At 35.2% G+C, this 24,669-nt stretch overlaps 2 protein-coding genes across 11 annotated transcripts in view; both read right to left on the bottom strand.

Annotated features, from left to right (window-relative positions):
• JAKMIP1 (janus kinase and microtubule interacting protein 1) overlaps positions 1-24,669 on the bottom strand; it is a 139,965-nt gene that overhangs the window by 38,419 nt on the left and 76,877 nt on the right. For 9 of the 10 annotated variants that reach the window (XM_061468850.1, XM_061468851.1, XM_061468843.1 and 6 more), the window contains 9 exons: positions 20,956-21,165; positions 20,158-20,277; positions 17,693-17,839; positions 16,924-17,064; positions 13,807-13,866; positions 8,238-8,366; positions 6,809-6,937; positions 4,597-4,680; positions 985-1,047 (listed from right to left, as the gene is read on the bottom strand). In XM_061468850.1, coding sequence (XP_061324834.1) covers positions 985-1,047; positions 4,597-4,680; positions 6,809-6,937; positions 8,238-8,366; positions 13,807-13,866; positions 16,924-17,064; positions 17,693-17,839; positions 20,158-20,277; positions 20,956-21,165 — 1,083 coding nt within the window. The remainder of the gene's footprint in view (positions 1-984; positions 1,048-4,596; positions 4,681-6,808; positions 6,938-8,237; positions 8,367-13,806; positions 13,867-16,923; positions 17,065-17,692; positions 17,840-20,157; positions 20,278-20,955; positions 21,166-24,669) is intronic. The other variant, XM_061468897.1, reaches the window with a different exon arrangement.
• LOC133277257 (uncharacterized) lies at positions 10,284-10,864 on the bottom strand. Its single transcript, XM_061468919.1, has one exon. It carries the CDS (start codon positions 10,595-10,597, stop codon positions 10,472-10,474), a length of 126 nt encoding a protein of 41 aa, XP_061324903.1. The 5' UTR covers positions 10,598-10,864; the 3' UTR covers positions 10,284-10,471.

Genomic DNA, 24,669 nt, shown 5'->3' with positions numbered 1-24,669 from the left:
ATATGAATATTATACCTAAATGGATTAAGCAATACAAGCTTTCTTTTAAAATAAAATGAATGAAACTGGATTGCTTTAACATTTGGGTAGACTTTCTCATTGTCTTTGCATAACTAGACACGTACTCTTTAGGGTATAAGAAAGACAATAATGGAGGGATTTTCATGTCTGATTTTTGGTTTTCCAGATCTGTGACTTGGGGTACTAAGAATAAGAAAATAGAAATTAAAATTTCACTATCATTATGCCAACTAACAGCTTTAGTCTACTGTCTAACTTAACTGGGTGACCTTTTTATTTGTATGAAACTCAATAGAAGTGTAACATCTGGCATAATGTACTATGATGTTTATAATACCATGTAAGTGTCCAAATAAATTAACTCCAGCTGTAGCTACTTTTACTCATGAATTTTTATTTATCTTATTCCTATTACATCAATATTGAGCTACCAATTAGCAAAAATAGTTCTTTGACTCCATGAATACTAGCTAATTTTCCCACCAATATCAGTCAAGAACAATGCTCAGCTCTGAGTATTTCAGATTGGAAATGATACCATAGCCTTACATTTATCAGTATTATTTAATGTGTGTAAAAACTGTAAAAAAAATAGAAAGCTGAAGGAAGCAGGCAGTTTTATTAGTAATCAGGACAATAACAATCTTTGTGTAAATCTTTGGCAACACAGAAGTTTCCACACTGTATTTTGTTGGACACTAGAAAGACCAAAGAGCTTGGGTTCTCCTGTTGGCTATGCAACAGGTAATCCACAATAAGGAGCAGCTTCCATTTACAAAGACTGCAAAAGCATATCAGTATTTTAATCACAGACTTTCATCGGAATGTCTGCTTCTGGAAAGAAATAATGGGACTAACTTTCAGGTTGATATAACAGTACTTAATACATTAATTTCCTTTCACCATTCTATTTATGACAAAGGGCAGCAATAATGAAAATATTCCCATACTCTGCACACATACCTTCTCTAGCAACTCCTGATTTGTTCTGATTAACAGCTGCTTTTCTTCTACCCATTTTGAATCCTACAAAGAGGATTAAAAAGATTACAATATATATATATTTTGTAAAATAAGACAAGTGAATGATTACAATAATTAGAAGATTTCAGACATCATTGTACATTCAAGTATAAAAATGGTCGCATACCAAAAAATAAAGCTATCATAAATGTTTCAAGAATAAACGGCATTTGAAACTGCAGAGAACACAAAAGTTCCTTTCTCTTCCTGAAGTTGACTGTCTTGGTTTTTAATATGTTCCAGCTAAGAATATACTTTAAAATTTTTACATATAGCATTTGTGGATGACCACAGTTATATGATATTTTATGTCCTTTAAAAGATTTTATTTACTTAGCTTAACTCAAAGCTATTTCTTTCCACTGAAAAGAGTTGTTAACTTCCTTGCAAAATCATCCCAATTTGAGTGGTGTAATACAAATCCCAATGGAGAAAGAAAACCACTTAACCACCCTAAATGACTGAGAACAGGCTTCAGCAGCATGCTGCTATTTGTCTTCTGTTAAAAGTGTGAGAACCAGGCTAACATACAGTGTTTGTGATAAGGAATTCAAGGGTATGGACGAATGGAAGTGATATAATATATTCTATACTCCATTTGAAAATTCAATTTCCATCTGAATACTTGTTCCAAATTTCATGTTAGGTTTTTCCATTGCATCAAAAGTTCTCATCAAATATCCCTTTAAAGACCCAAACTACAAAACCTCAATGCCAACCACAGCTTGATGTTCATATTTAATGGATTGTAACAGCCAAATTCTCCCTGTAAAGTATTTACATAACCTAGTTCATACTGTTCTAGTAAGTTTACTACAACAATATCCAATACTCAATTTGCCATACTAACTGTAGATCAAATTATTTTCTAAAGAAAAAGAAAATTTAAAATCTAAATATCTTTACATTATGATATAACCTTTACTTCAATTATCATTTTTTTTGGAAATATTTAAATTAGTTTTTATACCTAATGTCCACTACAATTTCATATTCTATTGTTCTTTCTCCTTTTTCCACACATACATAACAATGCACAAGTGCATTTTAACTTTCATGCAGTAAACAAGCTTTTTAGGGTTATGATGTTGTATCATACTGAGAACAATATACTAAAATGAGTACTTAAAGGGCATGACATTTGTCAAGAATTCTTGAAACAAATGAGAGAAATGTTGAAAATAAAATCCAATGTCTAGTTTAACACTGAGCTAGTATTTTACCAAGGTCAAGGAATCAACAAAGAGTTGCATGCAGAGTTAGGGTTAATATCCCAATGCATGCACATGGAAAATGCATGCTCAACAGTTACATTCAACTACTCCAGTTTGCATAAGCAGAAAAAATAGATTACTTTGCCTTGTTGATTAGTAACTTTTGTGTCTTTCTTGAGGTTCAACTTGACTTTCTGAGAAAATCTTAACTCTGGTGGAATTGTATTTATATACGCACCAGGTCACTGAGAGAGCTGAGCATTAATTAAAAAATCCATCTGTTACATTACATACTTCAATATTTTGAGATTTATTACTTATATATACCATTTATATTACTATTAATATTTTATAAGAATTTATTCCCCTAATATAAAGTTTATCCATGCATCTCAAGGTAGCCTGCAGAAATGGCTTATTAGTCTTATTTATATCCAGGGGAATTTTGACAGATCAAGCTGATGGGATATTAACAAGAGCCATTGGTACTTACTTTGAAATGACACATAAATTGTTATAAGCTAAACTTCAAAGAATTTTTTAACAATGAGATTCTTGTCTCTTGCTCTGAATTTTACTTCAGGAAAACTATGAAGGTTTCTACTGCTTCTGTTTCCTAAAGATAAAGCTGTAAAGTAAGACTAAAAATATCTGGAATAATACCCTAGAATCTTTTGATTCATTGTTTTCTTTTCTAGAGCACTGGTTTCCTGAATTAACATTTCACAAGTATTATTAAAACATGACAAAGTGATAATAAAAAAATAAAAATCACATAGTGCACAGTCAATTTGTCATCACAATCATTTATTCTGTGGAATGTAGATACTAACAGGTCAGGAAAACCAAGGAGATGCTAGAGTTCCCAGGAAGACACTTTGACCACTTCTGTGGAAAGCTGATGCTAAGCACAGAAACTAGCTCACTAGAGACAATATCATATTGCTCCCTGTTCACATCCCTCTTGGCCTTGCTCAGGATTACTAAGAGATACAAGGTTGAAAATGTCATTACTTCATGAGATTCATAACAACTAATCAAATTCTAATTTCCAGGCATCTCCTTTTGACATACCATTCCAAAAGCAAAATCACAGAAGTAATTTCTGACATGGGTATCCATGTTCACTTATTTACATACACAGTTCTTATATTGTACACTGTAATATGTAACTTCTAATGTCTTCAATTACAACTTTATTATTAACACAATAATATGTCAGCAATCGATACTCAAGAGGTCTTCAGTTTCATTTATTATTCTTCCAAAAGCTCAGTGAGCCATCATTTTTCAAATTGAGAACATATTCTCTATTTTTAGTAATACTTATATGGAATGTACTAAGAAAATTGCAGTTTGTGTGGAAGCTAGCATAAACACTTTTTATCCTTAATTTGCATATAACCTTTGCATTTGTAGAGAATCTCATAGAATTATTTTCTTACAAAGAATAAACCATTAAAATGGTAATACCAGTAACTTGGCAATATTCATAGGTTGTTCTCATTTAATGCTACAGAATCATTAGTCTTTGAGAAGTATATCTAGAGATAGCTATACACTATTTTATTTCCATAAACTACTTGAAATGTTAAAATTGTTATTTCAAACTATAAAACAAAATATCATGTCCCCAGGTTTTGCAGTGCATTCTAGCATTTATGCAATTGAACGTCTTTTAAATACATTCTCATAACTCTTAGTCAGCCTTCCTGAAGATCCTAGACATTATTAAATATGCATCAGTAGCCACATCTTCATTGAATATTTACAATATATACTGAAGCATAAGGACTAATTTTGCTCTGTGGGATAGGATGGGAATTTGAAAGAAGTTGAGCCCTCCAACATTATATGCCCCGGAGAGTAACACCACAAGTGGCTTCCAGTAATCAGACACACTCAGTGGTTCACTTCTCTCTTGAGACAAGTGTGGATGTAATTTAAGTTTTTTTGAGTTTTTCTATGCTTCACACCAAAAATATTCTCCAGTACAAATACAGAATATTTATTTTATTGGAAGTTCTAGTGAATATAAACAAAACAGAAAACAGGAGAAAGGCCTTCACCAAATGACAATGGGAAAAGAATTAACAATACACACATACAGAGCTATTTTGATGTTATGCTTTAGTGTATTACGTGCCAGGAAATGAACCTTTAATAGCATTTTCATAACCTATATATTACTTTCCTTTATTTAAATAATTGATTGCTGGAGTAGGAATTAAGCTGCATCAGTCACACCAGCAGACCAGCAAGCAATGAAGATGGCAAGGGCACCACTGCATGCAAGGGAAAAAATGATGTGGTAGAGGACATTAAGAGGTGCTTTTACCTGCCCTTTCTCCATTAGAGCTTTCTCCAAATCCTCAATTTTTGCCTGACACCTGAGAAGATCAGCTTGCAGTTGTTCACGAGTCTGGGGGAGGAAAACCACCAAAAAGTGTGTTTATATGCATGCACATCCAGGTAAGCAGGTAGATTTATTTACACATAGGATCAAAGATACTTTCTACCCATTTATGGACTGTCCAGACAGCTTTTAATGCTTTTCACAAAATAGTTCAGGTTGAAGGATTGTCAAAGGTTATCTAGTCATAACTCCCTGCAATGAGGTTTCTTTCTAAGGCAGACCAGGAGGCTGTTGGCCTTCTTTGCTGCAAGGATACATTGACAGCTCATGTTCCACATGGACTCCCCCACGTCCTTTTGTGCAAAACTGCTTGCCAGCAAGACAGCCCCAAGTCTGTACTGGTGCACGGAGTTATTCTTCCCCATTTGCAGGGCTTTTTCTTCCCTTTGGTGAATTTAATGGAATTCCTCTTCATACAGTTCTGCAGGCAATTGAATGATCCCCTCTGAATGGCAGCACAACAATCTCATGTATTAAAAACTTGTTTCAGCTGTGTAGCATCTGCAAACTTAGTGCAGGTGCACTCTGTTCAATTATCAATGTCACTAAGGAGCTAACACCTTAAACACTACAGGTCCCACTATCAACTCCTGCAGTATATCACTGGTGACACACCTCCAACTGAACTTTTACCACTGACTACAACCCTTTGAGCTATTTCAGCCAATTTTCAGGTCACTTTTATTGTCCACTTGTCTAGTCTGTATTTATCAGTTAGTCTATGAGAATCTCATGGGGGAGAATGTCGAGACTTACTAAATTCAAGATAAACGACATCCACTGCTCTCAACTCATTTTCAAAGCTAGCCATCCCATCATAGAAGGCTACCAAGCACGTTTAGTGTGATTTCCCTTTCATAAATTCATGCTGGTCACTCCCAGTCAACTTCTTGTCTTTCAGACATTTGGAAGATAATTATCAAAGATAATTTGTTCCATCCTTTTCCCAGGGATCAGACTGAGAATGACCAGCTTTCAGTTCCCCAGATCCTCCTTCTTGCCTTTCTTGAAGAGTCACATTTGCTCCCTTACAGTCCTCAGGAACCTCCCACAGTTGCCACGACCCTTCAAAAACAACTGAGAGTGTCCTAGCAATGACATCAGCTGACTCTCTCATAGTCAGTAATATACAGGTTCAAGCTCTATTTGATGCAGAATGAAGGTCATGAGGTGAAGATGATGAAGTTTTGAGCCCTATGGCTATCACTTGCCCATTTGGATGTTATGTATTCTTTGGTCATTAATCGCAATTGTCATTCAAGTAGAGGGCGACTTGTAAATATGCTGCTTTTCTAGACATGCCACTATCTGCAAGGAGTTGGGGTAAAGTAGAAGAAATCTTGCCTCTAGTTAGCTCAGCTCTTTTTTGATGCCACTGCTGTTCAGTGAACAGATCTGGGGACTGAGTCAGAGCTCACCAATTTGTTATGAAGTGATTTCTCTCCTCCCCCATTTGGAAAGAACAGAATGGAAAAAGTTAGCATGATTTCCACTCACTTCATCTCTGCACTAATGCTTAAATACAATGGTAGCAGATGGATAAGTGAAAACAGAATACATACTTTCTCACATCTCAAATACCTATAGTACAGAGATTGCTGTGAGGATAAAAAAGCATTTATGTCAGAGAGAGAAAATGATCACACATGCCGACTTAATAGGAACCAGAGTTAGCTATGTACTTTTTAGTGGAAGAATACTCTCAAACTGGGATTTTAAAAATAAATTATGATTTCATACATTTGACAAAATGCTTAAAGAAAATGCCCTCTATCAGATTTAATATACTCATATCATAAAAGTACCCAAGTACTTATAACAACCTATTCCCCAATTCATTTTAAATCCATCATGTTCTATCCAAATTGCAGGTTCAATTGGGATATCATTCTCAATAACACCATCTTACTACTAAATCTTTAATATATTGCGCATACTAGAATAAAGTATAACGATATCTTTTTTCTGATTGCACCAAATGAATCAAAATTGTCACCTTAGTGATATCCGTTAATCCTCAAAAACATCATGTTTTGCATTTCACTGACCTGCAAAGATCGCTCTTGCTACTCCAAGTGTTTGTCATATTTTTCAGTGATTTCACAGTTAAAAGAAAATTCAGTTTGAAAATTACCCTTGCTTCTCTCTCTGCATCCAGGGTTCCACCAACTTGTTCCTGAAGCAATGCATATGCTCTTTGCAAAGCTTGATACTCTCTTGTTAGCTGGCAGAATCTTAGTTCAGCTTCTTCTTTAGGTGTGGTCTTAATGAATAAGGGGGGGAAAGTAGTTTTGTATAAATATATATGATAAGGAGCTTGTTTATATAAACACAAACACAATAAGTAACACAATTTATACTGAGTCTCGAAGTAAAGGTTTAAAGAACTTAATTGGAAACGGAAGAAAAGTTGATTTGAGTATGATGCAGAAATGCACAAATCAGTAACTGCATCTATCTTACAATTTCTGGACAGGGTAAGCAGCAATGTATAGAAATGAGAAGAAACTGGGGAAAAATCAGAGGGAATAGTTTTAGGCACCACTGGCTTCAGCAGCTCCAGATCCACAGGAGCTTCAGAGGTGTTTGTTCTATTTACTATGCAGTCCATCACTCCCTCCTTACTCTTTTTTCTCTACAATGCCAGGGTAAAGTATTTTGCTAGCACAAGCAAAGTAATACAGAATATATTTAAATGATTTCAAAAGCCATAAGGTTGTTTTTTAAATTCCCTCACCCCCTTTTTTTCTCTCTTTTTTTTTTAAGCATGAATTATTTTTAATGTCTTAATTTTCTTTTGATTTTGAGCAACTGACATCAACACTTTCAAGGTCTTTCTTATAATGCTGAGAGCAAGAAATGGCCTTCCCTTTAATTAATTTTTGCTCCAGGAACTCAAGCTCCAAGGAAAAGAGATTACAGTATTATTAGAAACTAAACCTAGGAAAATAGGAAGCTACTTGTGACTGAGCAATATTAGGCACAAGTTAGTGAACAGGAAAGAAAGATGAAAATGAGCATCACCTAATTCATGCTTTGTCCTCAGCCCTGTAATCTTTTAAAGTAGGCCAGCTGCACTGAGCAGAGACAAACATGTCAATGGGTATTTACTACCTATGATCATTTAAGCCTTAATGAATTCAAAAGCCTCTTTGAATATTGCAAGTAAAGGAAGAAAATCCTGGTTGTATCAAAACAGTCAAATAAATTATAAGGTTCAAAGGCAAACTATTGTCTAGTAACTACTGACTTTTGGCAAAGCAATGTGCCTATTAATTTTTTTTGACTATTAAGAAAGTGTTTGAGAAAAAACATTTTATTTTTCAGCCCACTATCTGCCAAATCTGTCAGGCAGAAAATTATCTTATGAATTGCATTGCAGTGACTGTGTATGTGTTACTGGACTTGAAACAAAACAAAGCAATTATCTGCCAAATCTCTCATAGTTCCTGTGGCAGAATAGGTAAAAAAAATAACCAACAAACCAAACAAAATAAAAATGCTTGCATTTATACTCCATGTCTATTGTTACAGAACTTAAGAACAAATCAGCTACTACTTACATCTTCCAAATCTTCTTCTGGTGTTGCTGGTGTCCTGTCGGTTTTATCTGTGTTATATGAAGTTACAGATGATGTTTCTGAATCAAGAGATTCTTCATCAAATCCAAAAAACGTCTCCACAACATGCCTCTGAAAAGTTAGTTTCTCTTAGTTACTAGCAAAACAGCCAGAAAATCCCCATGACCCAGTAAGCAGTAGCCACGGTCTTCTCTGGCCATTATTTTAGTATTTAGGAATTAGAAAAGGTTCCACTAAACCCTTGTTCTCTGATTAAATGAGCTACTTATTTAGTATCATCTGTTTAAGAACCTCCAAGGATTGAAGTGCACATAGCACTGGGTAATTTCCAATAAAATAATGTTCTAGCAAAAGGATGAAAGTTAATTATCAAAATAATGCCATCTTACAAGAGTCATAGTAGAGGAATGCAACATCTTTTCAGAAGAAAGTAACCTAGTATGATGTAACACATCAGATGTGGAACCAAAAGAGAAAAATATTCTGAAGAACAATGTGGAACAAATATCAGTCACACTTATTTCAAAAAATAAAACAGATTAATTTGTAATACTTTTTTTGCAAATCCCTATTTCAAAGTGTAAATTGTTGGTTTCCATTTATTTTTTCAATACCATTATCCTGATTTTTTTCAAAAGGTTGCTCCAATATTATGACCAACAAAAAAAAAAAACAACTATGCTTGGGCAAAACCAGCATTTCAATGAAGATATTAAAAATTTTACAAAATGTAGTCAATTAAATGCATGCTTACAGAAAACTAGAGAAAATGAGTAGCCAATGGATATGAATAGAACAATACAAATTGTAAAAAATACGTTTCATATAAAACATCACAACTGCAATAATTCTTTCATCATTTTGAGACCTCTTTCTATCAGTCTCCTAACATATGCTCAAAAATCAGTAAATTTCCACAGAGAAATTTTTAACACTGTTAAAAAAAAATATAAAATTGCATAAACATTCAACTAGAAAAACAGTTTTTCCAGTATTTCTCCTTCCAAAATAACAAAGTTAACTGATATTAATCAATGGAAAGCCAAACACCTTATTAGACCATACAAGTGTTCCAATAACACAGCACAAATTAAAAGAAGCAGGAAAATACAAAGAAAAACTGTCTATCCACACTGTTTTTGGCACAGCCTTGCTGTTGAATCCCAGATCCTGATGTCACAGGGTTTGGTTTGGGCTTTTTAGATATAAACTACAGCCTGTATGTGAGGAAAAAAAAAAATAGCCCTATTCATTAAAAAGGCTAAACGATGAAAGACATTATCAGTTATTATTAACTCAGAACATCAGGCTGCATCTCAGTAGCCAAACTGACTGAGTAGAATTGTAAGCTATCAGTTTCATTCAGGATACTGAAAAGTTTTATTTTATCCATAATGTCAAAGATTTACCTTTCCCTGCAGTTTTCTAGACTTACCTAACTGCACACGTTCTACCAGTATGTCTACAAAGTACAGCTTTCACTTTCTCCCAAAGCCTCGTAATGCTTAATATTTTCTTTTGGTTCAGCACAGCTCTTATCAACAGCCAAAATACTCTATCTTGATTTAAGTGGTACCATAAAATCAAAACAAAATGATCTGAGTTATAGTACTAAAACCCTGTAAAGACACATTACTCTTCTCTCATTTGCTTAGAAAGCACTGTGAACCTTTTACCACGTACAATGCTTACTGGGGTTTTTTAACTATACACTATTTTAATTCCAACTTTTATTGAAAATTTAAACATTCTCAATAAAACAAAGATTATTTTATATTGATTTGTACATCTCTTGTTTCCGATTTATAACTTCCTGAGAAATAGTCATGTAAATTGCTGAAGAATTCTGATTTAAATTCTAACACTGACTACTGCCATGCTTTTAATAGCAAGTATTTTGCATGTGGCTTTCTATCAATGTTTTTACATACTTTTGAAGTAAATTTATGCATTAATATTATAGCTTCTACAGAAGCACGTTCGGTAAACTTTGAAATTTTGAATGTCTTAAATTTCATAGTCATAGTGACACATAGACTATATTATATGTAAATTTCAGTAAACACCCATGTTTAATGGTTTGGATTAGATATATTTACATATAAATAATCTGATTTCTCTGTTGCTAAAGTAGTTTCACTTTACATTTAAATATCTCATTTCCGAGTACTTAATCTTACATGATGACAATGACCCAAGATTAATTTCCTGGTGAGCTAAATGAGCAGCTTCTTACCTTCATGCTTATATGTCATTTCTTGGCAGCCAGAAAAATACAGGCACACCAAAACACAGAGGCAGATAAAAAAAGAAAAATACAAAACAAGAAGTATGAACTCCATAACACCAACTTGCAGGCTTTCTACTGTCACCAATACAGTTTATCTATTCAAGTTTAAGTAAAGAAACGAATCCATAGTCCTGAACCTTCGAAACAAACCGGACAATTATGTCTTCTTTTCATATGCGTGACTCCATCAATCATGAAATCATTTTGACTCCATTCCATATGGAAAAATTAGACAAAACCCCCAAAATACTGTTTCTGTAGTTTCTTAGTTATTTCACTACTAAAATTGGTGGGAAAAAAAAAAGCAAAAAACAAACCGCCAACAAACCAACATGCTTTAAACAGCAAAAGGGGATTCATTTCTGGTACATCTTTTTCCTGAGGAGTCCATTAGCGTGTTAAAATAAAAAGCCCAACAAAACACACAACAATAAAACTACAACACCAGCAGAAAAACAAAAAACACCCCAAACCTACTATCCTACAGTACCTGACTATAGAGAGTCATTATACTACTCCTCTATGCACTCTGCTGCCACAGAAACCCATCCCACTGTGCTGCTCCTTTCTCCAGGGATCCCAAGCTGGTTGCCAGTGCTGCGTTATGGACTCCTATGCCCCTTGGTGATTAAAAGAGTGCTCAGTCATAGTTGCACTAGCAACAGTAACCTAGTGCACCTACAGAGCTCCAGAAATAACATAGCCACCTAATTGCACAAACAAACAAAATTAAATCCTTGGTATTTTCAAAAGCTTCTCAGATGAACTGAATTTATTTAGACCCAATTGGACCATAAAGACTACTGGACTGGACTGAGAAATCACTCACACAAGCTGCCTCCAAGACGGGGAAAGGCATGTCATGGGTTCTATCGCAGTTGACAGGACTTGCCCTCAGGAAAACACTCACAATAGAAAACAAACAAAAACACTGTCCAGTCAGAGTACCTAAAAAGTTAAGGAAGCAGGAGTGTAAAAGTACCCGTTTAGAAGATGCAGCAGGAGGTGAGTGTAGGTCTTTACCCTGTGCAACAGGTTTCTGTTTATTAGAACAAAATAGGAACCTTTCCATACCTTCTAGTTTGAGCTTATCTGAACACTTTCATGAAAACTAATTCTCATCAGTTATTTCCTTTATCACTTTGTCAAGGGAAGCAGGACACAGCTGGAAATAGATCCAACTCCAGCAGCCAAACATGATAATTTGCAGTGCTGGGTTAAATGAATTCTACCTTTTTTATTCAGATTCCTGAGACAGGTTGTTAAAACAGAAAGGCTGAAGATGATACAAACCAAATAGCCCATCTGGATAAGTAGCTCATTCTACATAGATTGTTTAAATAAAAAAACCTGCTGGAAAACTGTAGGAAACACAGCTTCCTTTGAGATTTTGATCCCCACATAACCACAGAGGTGGCATGGAAGGAAACCAGCCTGTATGCCAGGACTGGATTTTTAGAAGCTAACATCAATAAATGTTTAAATGAAAGTCAACACTGCATATTCACATGAACAGCCTACAGGTTTATACAATGGCAGGTAATAGGACACTAATAAATATATTATTGATCGCTTCTTTCCTGACAGGCAATGGAATAAGTAGCAGGAGATATGTCAATTTATTCTTTTTGGTGTATCTATCATATTATAAATAAGAAGCAAAGTCCTACTAACTCTGCAGCGCATATGCACACAATTCTTACAGTAATCTCTGCAGAAGTCCCTCAATCACAGCATTCTTACCACATGAAGAATAGCACTATCATAATTTTTTTAATGACATCATGTACATTTTCTCCAGCCTTCATGTTCAACTCTTCCTTTAGGCAATAATAAAAATAATAAGAAACTAAAAAAATAACACTTTGCTCAACAGCAAATAGATAAAAGGAAAAGGTACAGAGTCCAGGCCAGCTGAAGTTCTACTAACAGAAAATATTTGTCAGACATAAGTGAATAGTTATGGAAGTTTTCAGGCTATTGAAATTAACATCACTAGTTACTAGCTCCTAAAAATTAAATTAACTAGTTTTGTCTCATTAGAAACTTTACAGTTTAGAAAAAGATCTTAATTTAAAAGAAAAGGCCTAATAATCAGAGGCAACTGCAAAAATTACAGCATTAGTTCCATATATATATATATATATATATATATATATATATATATACACACATATATGTCCTGTTTTTAAACTTAACACACAAACTTCCAGGTATACTGCATCAAGAAAGAATGGTTCACGGCTACTGTAAATATATTTGGCATCTGTCAGCCTTCCATTACATATCACGCTAATGTAAGCGAGATTTATTGTAATCGGTGAATTTTTCTTTCTTCATATGTAAAAGACACATCATTATTAGTTCTTATTAGTACTTAATTATTATTACTGCTGAAACAAAGAAAGAATCCCAAAGGCTAAATTCTTCAAAATACAGGTATTGCAGAATGCAAAGCAATAAAAAAGCACCACCTGGAGGTCACCAGAAATATGCTGTGCAGAACACACTGACAACAAGCACTGTTTGTGACAGAATATATCTTAAGCTATCATACAGATGTCAATCATCTCTCCACAATTCACTCCCATTTTTTTCCCTCTTACCCCATTCTCCTCCCTTCACATGCTCCAGGCTGCTAACGTTCAACTTCACAAAACCCAAAATATTCAGCAAAATTAACTACTTTAAGCAGGTGTTACAATAAATACTAAAAGCACTCTGAAGCAAGACTTTTTTGTTTCTTCAAACTAAAATTTTCTCTTGCACTTCACGTTCTAGAACAAAATAATTGGGCAAAAATAGTTGGAATCTTCTTATTTGTATATCATATACAGAAACATCATTCCAATAACAGCCCTAGTATGAGTTAAAGTTTTCAGTTGTGATGAAGCAGTAACTTGGTACAAGTATTTTAAAGGGTATGCTTTCTTTAAAAAGGACAGAGTATTTGTCCTTTTAAATGCAGGTTGTTTCAAGACATTACATGATTTAGGCCTCAAACTACTTGAATATTTAGGCCACAGTGTAATTATATTGTTTATTTAAAATGAAACCCAAAACAAGGACATTTGTGTAAAGAATCGTGTGTGTAAAGCTCCTGCAATCATCCTAAGGAAAAGCTACTAAGCACTCAGCAGAGAAAAGCTGAAAATGATATGAATTTTTGTCACTAACTTAAGCAGAGCATTAATTTCAGGCAGTATTTGAAACAAGTGTTGTTCATAACAGAAATGCAAGGAAAACCAAACATTTACTCACCTTTGGAGGCTTCAGACTTTTCCTCCTCTGTTTTTTAGATCGTAACAACCGTTCCCTTTCCTAGAAGGAAAGAGAACATTATGGTACCGAATTCTTTCAAAACATATTTATATATGTCTAACACAAAGAAATATGATTAAAATTTTCTTTAAGCCTACGGTAAAGCTAACACAAAGACAATGTCTTTATTATTTTGAATAACACCATGTTGATATAATACCATGCTGAACTGCAGCTTTATCTTTTTCGCAAACAAACCTTCAGCCACGTACTTCACACATTTGATGGAAGTTGGAAAGAAAATGCTTTGTTAAATACTGGGCACAGATTTCTTGACAGTTCTTTTGACTCCTTTACCAAGAAGCTCACTATGGAAACAGAATTCACATTCTCACTCCAGTATTCAACTACCCTGAAGAAGCAGGATTGTAGCCAAAAATGAGTCCAGTCTTAGCAATTACAGGTCATTATATCTGTTATACTCCAACATACAAGCATGCATATGCAGGTATAGCGTTACATGTGACTTATCCTCTAGGGCAAAAGTCTCAAATCCAAAGGCACTGTGTCAGCTTGCTGTCTTTTTTTAATATTGAGACTTTGGAACAAGATCACATTTAACTATAGTAGAACAGGAGGAATTTGTAACTGGGAAAGTGCAGGGATTATGAAAATTTAAGTTCAAGAATACTGCCATGAATTCCAGAGGAGGAAGAAGGTAAAAAATGCAAAGAAGCAAGCAAAAAAAGAACCCAGCAGCCCAGGAGGTGAGTGATCTGTCCCCTAGCCTTTTTCCTGATTCATTTCTTAGCTCTACATCTCTCTTTGCAGCACCTTTATTTTTAAAAGAATGGTAGCAATTCCAAATGCTTCTCTGGCAGTTATTACTCATTGCATGGTATTATTCTATTCAGTGCTATTTGCTTTACATTCAGTTCAGAAACTGGACAAATAGGAAGCTGCCAGTGGAAATCACAATAAAATATTTTATCAGCAACATTCTTGCAGGAATGAAGTTTTGGAAATATGAAATAATTAAGAAAAGCACAACAACTTATATAGCACCTTTAATACATGTGGTTTTCAAAATAAAGAAAATAATGACTGACAAGGTAGAATGGAGCAGGTATTTAAAACTGTAGAATAATAGAATAGAATTAAGCTAAAGCTGAAAATACACAGTGGAATTTCATAGTGTTGGAGAAAAATGCTCCCTCCTCAGGTAGCTGGTTAAAGCACATTCCCTGATGTAACCTGGGTATCCTGCCTCCCAAGCAGGTGTCCAAACAGTTGAATTTCAGTGCAGAATGAACAAACACTTCAAAATCCCAATTTATTCATGCTTATAATCTTGTTTGTATGAAAACCACATAATTTTCTCTCAATAATACATCAAACTACAAGAACACTTATGACTCCAATTAAAAGACACCATTTACTGAAACACTAGCATCTTTTGCAATCATCTGACAGCTTTCCTTCTAAGAACTGACCAGAACACCACTGTTGTGGAAGAACTCAAGTTGATATGGCTTCATCAGCACCAAAGATATCCTACAAATAACATTGTCAATCAGTTCAGACAATCCTATTACCCAAGACCATTGCTTTTATTTCTGTGTATCAGTTTGGTCTCAGCTGGAGTTAAGCAGATGATTTTTTGTGTTAATCAGGTATGTGACATGCGGGTCATTCTTGATAATTATGATAAATTTGTATTCTGTAGAGGTGCAGCTAGAGCCAGAAAAAAAATAGCTAAAAAGCATAATGGAAGTGCACAGTTCCACTACATTCATATCAAAACCAAAGCATCAATTATTTTGTACTGCCAACCAAAGTACTCTAATTAATTTAACTTAGTTCTGCAAGTGAAATAGTATCTGTAAATAGGAAACAAAGCAAAAATGAAACCGTATTTTTAAATATTTATTTATTTTACTTTTACACTAAACACAAGTTATATTTGACCAAAGTCAGGATACAATATATTTCCTCAGATTACTGGCTGAGACAGCAAAAAGAGAGTCCTTTCATATCCATTTTACACTGAAATATGTGACCTTATATCTACCATATACTGGGAATTTAGTATCACGTCAGGTTCTGTCTATACATTTGTATTTGGAAGGTAAGACACAGTACTCTATGAATCAGACCCTACATCATAGTCTGAGTAACATCCTACTATGACACTGAAGAATGAACGCAGACAGCAATCTTTGGCACTGATTACAGAGACAAATCCTGGGTCAAAAATCTCAGAGGAACTGCCAAGAATAGAAACAATGCTCCAGAAAGAGCAATGCAGATCTTGCTGTCTTATCCTTTTCGATTTTCTATTTTAATTTTCAAAGTTGTTCCCAATCCTTTAATTTTGTGTTTAGACAGAATGATTTTAAATTCATTTTATCATTTTTGTAGCAGTCAGTAGCACCAGTTGAGATGCTCTGAGTCTGCCTGGGTTATAGATGCCAGTACCAGAAGTATCATAAGTTGCACTAAATAGCACCTCTAACACAACTCTAAAGTGTCCTGATCAAAAAATGTAAACATTTATGAGCACCATCTTAAGTAGCCTTCAGAGGGTAGCAGCTGTGCAATTCTAATCTTAAACTATGCTGCTACCTTTGGCTAAATGAGCCGTGCATATTTCTCTCCATTTGTTATAGACAGCTTGTGCACTCAGCTCAGCTAGAGATGCTTAATTAGGTGAAATTAATGCCATCCTGCATGTTCCTTTCTTTTAGGAGAACTTCTAGATCAGGGGAGTAGTTGGGTTTGCACCAGGGTCTACATCTAACACACTTTTACTGCTGAGTTTTGGGACATGTCCTTTCCTCAAGTTCCTCAGTTGTTGACAGCCAGTTCTGTAAGGTGGATGGACTGATGCACTTCTTTTCACAAGCAGCTTGTAACAGGTAAATACTTTATAACACAGAGATTCATAGACATTCCAAAGAACTTCATTCACTACCTGAGAAATAACAAAACCCCTTCAAAACCAAAGAATTATTTCTGTATCATTGCTACAACTGACATTAAAATATTACTCTCAGATCTTTAGCTTGCCTATAGATGTGTGTGCATGCACGTGTGTATACCAGTCATGAGCATTACCACTGTGAGATCATCAATAACATGCTGCTGTTCTTTGACTTGCAGTCTAAGGAATTCAATTTCTTGTTCCTCTCGTGTGCTGCTGAGATCATTCAAAGATGTGTGCCTCTTCAGCACCGGTTGTGCAGATAACTTCTCTTTCTACAGAAAGTAAACATAAAGTGTGTACTCCACTAAAAGATAAAGCCTCTTTCAACAACAACAAAACATATTACACATTCTGTATGTCTCAGTGTTAATCAATGTCATGGTTTTGACCAAGCCAGTAACTCTGTACCATGCAGCCGTTTGTGGCTGGGGATCCATTTGTATCCTGGGCAGGATGGAGAGGAGAATCTCTTGCATAAGATATCTTAAAATGGAATCAAAGACCATAGTATGGGACAAAATTAACAAACAAATGAACTCAATGATCTAGCATAGTAGAGACTTTGGCACAAGCACTCAAATTCAGTTCTGAATTCTAATAATAAAACCAGCATTTATTAAAGCTGATTTTTAGTCACAGGCTTTAAAGGCATCCAAACAAATTTTATTCATCTATGATCCTTTCCTTCAATCAGCGTGAACTGATACAACACAAAACCCATGCCACACTGAACTCAGAATATGAATATTCAGCTGCATTGACTGAATTTGACAGCTATACCATCCTACTGTTGGGTCTCTGAAAAGTCTGTGTTAAAGTAAAAGGCTCTACAGCACTTTTACTTCAAAGTAACTGTGTGCAATGTGTTCTCATAACATGATGTCCTAGATGATTACTTACCAGTTCTACATTTTCCCTTGATAGATTTTTTATTTTCTCTTCCATTCTCTGGATACATTGCAGCATATCATCATTTTTTTTGCTCATCCTCTTATTTTTTTCTACCAAAGGCTTCAGCTGACTTTCTGTCTCCCGACAACGTTTCAGCTGCAAAAGGCAAAGGAACAAAGTTAGCTGTGCTTTAGTTTATAGTTATAGGAAAGAAGAATATGAGTATTTTCACTTGACTTCTTTCTTCATGCATAAAGCTTAGTTCCTTTTTTAAGTGTCATTTATTACAGACTACTGCTGAGCTAAGAACTACAGGATCCCAAATAACTAAGACATAGCATTTTTGTACAGTCTACAAAAACACTAGATCTGGTCACCGGATTTTGCTCTTGGAAAAGAATGATGTGTTTTCTTGAAAAACTAATCTCATTATATATAAGCTTGTTGTGACCAGCTAGGTTTCTATGGTAGATTTTTTTCACCAATTTAGTTACCCCTTAGTAGGAGTAAACTCTTCTTCCTCTACTTTAAGAAAAATCCTTATGCCTAATACGTAATTAGAGCAATGAGAAAGTCAGCCAGAGGGCATAGATTCAATCTCAGCATTCTGCCGAGATTTTCAGTCTGCTCAATTTTGTTCCTGTGGTTTTATGATGTTAGACAATTACGTGAAGCAAATTACTGCCCTTCCTTCCACTTGTGTGTATTCAATAATTCATTCTTTTTATTTCATTAATGCTTGACTTGCTTTGTTTGTTAAAAAAAAAAAAGAAAAAAAAAAAACAAAAAAAACAACCAAAACCAAAAAACTATCTTCCCCAATCAAAAGACTTAAATTTACTGAGTTTTATCTGGAAATGAGAAAAAGATAATCTTCATCCTGAGATAATTTCACTGTGTGTTTAGCTTTCTGTTTCATTCTAAGAAAAACTATTTTTCACAATGCTTAATCACGCAACATTACTGATATTATTGTTTTAATCTAATATCGTCTCACAATATGATAAAACCTTCTCCATATCTTTTCCAAAATATTTTTCTAAGTCAAGCATCATGAAGAGCATTTGACCGAGTCATACATGCCTTCCATCTAGAGGGACACTGAAGATGCTGCAGTACTTCAGCATTCTTCAGGGATTTTTCAAATTACTTCTGTCCACAGAAAGGATTAGGAGCCTGAATTGTCTTGTCTTTATATAACACAGTCTTTTAAAAAAACAAGATGTTCTTGAGAGTACAGAGCAGAGAAAAGCAACTGTACCAGTAAAAGTGGGGAAGAGAAAGTCAACCCCCCCCCCCCCCCACTCAGCACCTATGCAAAGTAAAGAAAAAGATGAGCTATATGCAGGCTTAAACACATGCTCTTCTTACCCCAAGAAACTTAAATTGTTAATCAGGAATCAGTTTTTGTCATATGAAAAGGCAGTTTAGACTACACAGCTATTTGAAGAAGAAAAGTTTAAAGAAAAAGGCATGATTACGTTCTCAATTCATCCAATTTTAGTCTAGCATTGTACATTTGACCCCACTAATGTAGAACCAGACAAGATGTTGCACAAGAAAATTTAAAATTTTAGTTCTTCTGATAATCATTAACTGAATTAAGCCCTTTCATCATAAAGCAAAATCTTCTCATCTCAACACGAAGAGCTATGACAAAGCAAGGAGGAAGATGTCAATGCTTCACTTACCTATAGGACTAACACATGGCAAGAGTGCCCTCCCCTTCTGCCCTCACCATACATAATGGCATTATTTTAGAATCAAATACATAGGTTGCATGATGGAAATATTTCATCTGATTAGTATGAAAAAAAATCTTTTCTACTGCCACTAAAGTTAGGGCATTACAAGAGAATGTGTAAAAAATCCTATTGTTAAAACACACTTCCCATTGCAGTCAATGAGTTTTACTACTAACCTCAGTACAAGCAATTACATAGTTATACAGGTTAATAAAATTCATTCTTAAAATTCCTGTCATATCATTTCTTTTCAAGTTACTACCACTCTTCTAGGGGAATTTCCCTTACTTAAGAGATTTCCCTTGAGAAATAGCAGATTTTTCATCAGTAACACAAGAAAGCTTTTTTTAACACCCAGCCAGCATAAGCATGTCACAAAACCAATGTCAAATTTAAAAAATATTAATACAGTGATCTAAGTGTACAGACTATGCATGCTTTACACGTCATCACATAGTGCCACAGGCAAGCTACCACTCCATTTGAATACAATAACCCCAAAGTAAAGTTATAATTTTTTATTTTTCTGCAGCAAGATGGATTCCATCCATGTTTTTTATGGTCACAAAATGAATTTCTATAGAAATCACTGTTACATCTAGTTATAATTGATTGAGGCAAACCACAACTAATTCGTAAATTATTTATAAGACTGACTTTCCAACATTAAATCTTTTACCATAAAGATGCCCCCCCAGTCACCATCTGTGTTATTACTAATTAATTTACCAGTTCATTTCTTTCATCTGCTAAGAGAGTGTTTCTGTCTTCCAGCTTCCTTATTACAGCATTCAGTTCAGCGATTTTTAACTGAAATCTCCGCACATCTCGTTCATCCAAATGCTGCTCCTTTACATCAAAAACATATAGATATATAAAATTACTTTTCAAAAATATTTTATTATCCCTAATTTGACAGCATGGCTTAGCAATTAGATTGTGTAAATTTAAAATAGACTCATAGTCAATATCTGGAAAACTTACTTTAATTGACTGAAACTATCATTCTGTGGAATTGCTACACAGAATCAGACATGATATATCACATTAAAAGTGTCTACTTGCACAATGTATGTAAATGTTTAACAGTCAAAAAAAGGCAACTAGCAAAATAAATTTTTCATGTATTACTAGTTGCTACTCACCAGATTTCTTACTACCAGCTATAACATGTCCAGAGCATATGACACAGATTAAAACCACATGGCTTGGTTTTTGCAAAGTATTACCTATTTGTCATTGGTTGAAATTCGTAAAGTTATAAAATTAATAGCTAAGAAAATAATGGGGTTCTCAGCTGAAGCTCATGATGTAAATTCTCGAAGTTCTATATCCAAATACGTCATCATCCTGTGAAATTCAAGAGGTCCAAGTTTTTCTAAATCAGTGAAACGGCACAGTGCACTGCAGGGTCATTTACCATTAATTGCTCCTTCTAGTATTTTAAAAGTAACCACAAAACCAATGTGAACATACACGCAGCAATTACCCTGGGTTGAACTTCTGAAGAAAACATAATTTTCTTACCAGACTTCCCATCAGTTCCGTGATATCCCCCACTCCCGCAGGCAGCTCTCTCTTAGGACTACTGTGGTATCGTTCTGCCTCCTTCACTTGGACAAGCTGTTCATCCAAAGCTTCTTTTTGAAGGAGCAGTTTCTGAGTATGGCCTGCCTGGACACCAATATCTTTCTCCAAAGCCAGAATCACTCTGTCTTTGCCTTTTATTTCATCCATCTGGAAAGAAATGAAAGAAGGAAGTTTTGTAACATCTCCAGGTGTTCACTGCATACATACCCACAAACTTGCAAAAACAACGTTCTGTCTCTCTCAGAATAAAATGTATCTCCTCTGAACCCTTTTCTCCTCCCCTTATAAATGTTTCAGCCTTCACTTGACCATGAGTTTGCTCGGTGCAGTCACAGCCCAAGAGACAAACAAAAACATATGCAAACATACACTGAAACATAATTCATAGCCACTGAAATCATCCACTTCATCTAAGGACACACGTCTGTAAGCAGAAGAAAAACCTCACTTCACTCTGTTTCAGAGATGAAACGGGGCTAGTACAAGGTAAGACAAACACACCCCTTAAAACTTACCTAGGTTATGTTCTAAAGCTCGATCCATACACGTTTGCCCCTTTGTGACTCCCTCTTTATTAGTGAAAATCACATGTGGCAAATCTCTTCGCAGGCATTTAATAATTAGTAGCATATACAGGCACACACTTTTAAACTTAAAACCTTAAGCATACCTATGTATTTTATGTGCCCTTGTTATAAGATTCAAGTGAGAACTAGTCTGTGTATAGAAGGAAAAAAAGCAAATGCACATGGCGTTAGAATAAAGGGTAGGAATAAATAGTTCTTAAAGACCCTCTATGGTTACTGAACTGCGCTGTTCATAGACCTCCATACCAAATAAAGCATACTGGTAGCAGCGATCAATTGCAGCTCTCATAGGATTTGTCCCTCACAGCATCAGTGTTAAATTCACTTTGGTACTATTCCAAATGCTAGAGGAAGTGAGAATCCACAGCAGTTACTATAGAAACAAATTTCTTAATCAGAATGTTAACTATTAACAAGATATTTATTGGAACCGTGCTGTATTTCCTTCAGTTTACTAGCTCATTTTCTTGACCAACATAAACTCATCATATTATAACCTTATATAAGGAAAAATAATGAACTTGTTAAATCAAATATTTGTTGTTAGAGTCCTACATTCACAGAAATCCTTTATGTCAGGTACACAAAAAAACCCACCAAAACACATTAGAAGTAATTTATAGTTAAGCCTGAGTGATGTACAAGATTAACACAATCAGATTACATGATCAGACACAATTTGCTTCTTCAGGATTCTTGCCTTACTCCTTTCTCAGTCTGCAAAGCACATGAAATTAGTTGGTGGACAGACCCTGAGTGGTAGGAGATGGCCTGGCTGAACCAAGCCAAGTTATTACCTATATAAAATACAAAAAGGTTCAGAAATGAAGTGAACAAGCTTGTCTAGACTAATTTTAAGTTCCAAATGGAACTGATGCAGATTGCTTCTGATGGAGCTTTTTTTTCTGATTTGGGAAGGTTGTTGGGTCTCAGCTCCTCTTCCAGTATGATACTTAACTCAGATTAGTGAGACTTTCAAGTATGCCGAAAAGGACTTGCAGGAAAAGAATGCACTGCTTATTAATGGAAGACTTTGCAACACGCAGGGTTTCAGAGGGACTGTGCAGTGAACAGCAATGACAAAAATTAAGCAGCTGCCTCATTTACTGAATGCTATCTGTCATGCACGCTGATCTATCAGGGACCCTTTGGGAGGAAAAAATGTCGTGTAACTGAATACTATGGACAGTTTCAGTTTCAATTACACAGGTGTTCACACTGAACATTTATGTTATTGAGATAAGAATTTGTCCATGCAAGGCATACATTTAACAAGGAAGAACCAAAGTTACATAGGCAGCCTTGATTTTAGTTACCCAATTAGCAGCGCATGTTATAGTCTCCATATTCTCACAACATAAATGGCAAATAGAATGACAGAGCTTTTAAGCTGGAAATAAAAAAGAAAGCAACAATCTCGGTTCAGACTGCTGCTTGCTGAACCACACAGAAGAGATTGTTTGAAACAGATGTGGCCAGTGAAATCACGCCCACCAGACCCTTCACCCTTCACACACTTCCACAGATCAAAGCACACAAGCTCACACACATTAAAAAGCAATTCCATGAAAGACAGTGGCTTTGGGGTGGGGGTCAGGGAAAGGCACAAATGGAGGCAGAATTCCCCTCTGCTCTTCCTACTAGTGTCTTTTTCTAACATTAAATCTACAATCTACATGTGGTGAAACTTCTGGGAAAAAAAAAAAAAATCCTATATTTCAGTCAAATAAAATAAAAAAGTCTAGAGACTGAAATTAAAGTTAACAACAAAATAGCAATGACTGCATATATTTTTTCATTTGGGGATTACATTTCAAGTTACAGGTAGGCACTAGAGAAACTGACTCATGTAAACATGCCCATGCACACACATACGCAAAAATACACAGAGCATTGCAATAGCGCGTTGCTTTTTATAAGCACAAGCTACCAGAAAGAAGAATTCCTAAGTAACTAACTTTTTACATACTCTTAAAGGTGAATAGAACTGCAGCAGTAATACCTCTGCCTTCTGATTCAGAAGTCTGGGGCACAATACGATTATCCTTTACTCAAGGAGACAGTTACACCTTTGATTTCTCCAATATAACTGCAGCAACCCAGCCAAAGTCTCAATTTTCTTAAATTTACCCCAATGCCTGACCCAAAGATTTAACATCTTTCTTCAGACTTGCACTCTACAGAGCAAACTTGTTCATCTTCCTTACCTGCTTTCTTACCAGAGAGTACAAATTACTCCAGAGAGGGGGAAAAAAGAGGAAGAGAAATATTTTACAGGGATGCAACATCCCCGAGTTCCACCTGGGAGCCATAACAGGTCAAGAGGCAGGCAGGCAAAGAAAAAGGAGGTACAAGACTAGGAAAAGGAGAGATATTGTTTAGGTTTAAACTGAGCATAATCTGACAAGAGAAGATAGGTCAACCACTCCTGAAAGACTTTAGCTTAGCCTAGTTTTATATTTTTTAATATAAAGTTGTAAAAGCTCAAAGCCTCCAAGTCACTGTATCACTGGAGAACTACTCTGTCCTCAAATTCTTGCCACAGTTACACAAAGAAAAGGATGTTGGCAACATAAAGGAAAACATCTTTATGCAATTAGACCATGTATTAAGGTCTTTATTTTAGTGGGGAGAGCAGTATCTTCCATTAGGTAAATGAAAATCAAAATGGATTAATCTGGGTTCCCTGCTGCTTGCTTTTGTTGTTGTTGTTGTTGTAGAAGCAACACAGCTGCACCCAAGATTGTCTAGAAATCCAAGTGGTCTACAAGAGAAGGAATTTTTTTTATTAGACCAAGTGGCAGAGTTGGAAAGAAAGCTTTCAGGTGCACACACCCTTCAGCAGTTAAGAAGCTCTACGCTCAAAAGCTTCTGAACTTTTCCATCTCTATAAGTTTGATTTTCCCACAAATTTTTCGTCACTTTCTCCCTCTGATATGTGTATATATGTACATACACAAACACATGCAGTGTGCATATACATGTACACATCTGTAGATACATGCACACTTTGAGATCTTCCAATTATCATATATGAAAACCGTGGACAAGCTGAACATCATTG

Source organism: Pezoporus flaviventris, unplaced genomic scaffold (assembly GCF_033815535.1).
Source record: "Pezoporus flaviventris isolate CSIRO_AGI_PZ_B2104156 unplaced genomic scaffold, CSIRO_AGI_Pfla_v1 ptg000002l, whole genome shotgun sequence".
NCBI lineage: Eukaryota > Metazoa > Chordata > Aves > Psittaciformes > Psittacidae > Pezoporus > Pezoporus flaviventris.
This window is presented reverse-complemented; position numbering and strand designations above follow the sequence as displayed.

Bases quoted from the DNA above. Each gene is read 5' to 3' on its own strand.
- LOC133277257 (XM_061468919.1), bottom strand. From the start codon at position 10,597: ATGGAGTTCATACTTCTTGTTTTGTATTTTTCTTTTTTTATCTGCCTC.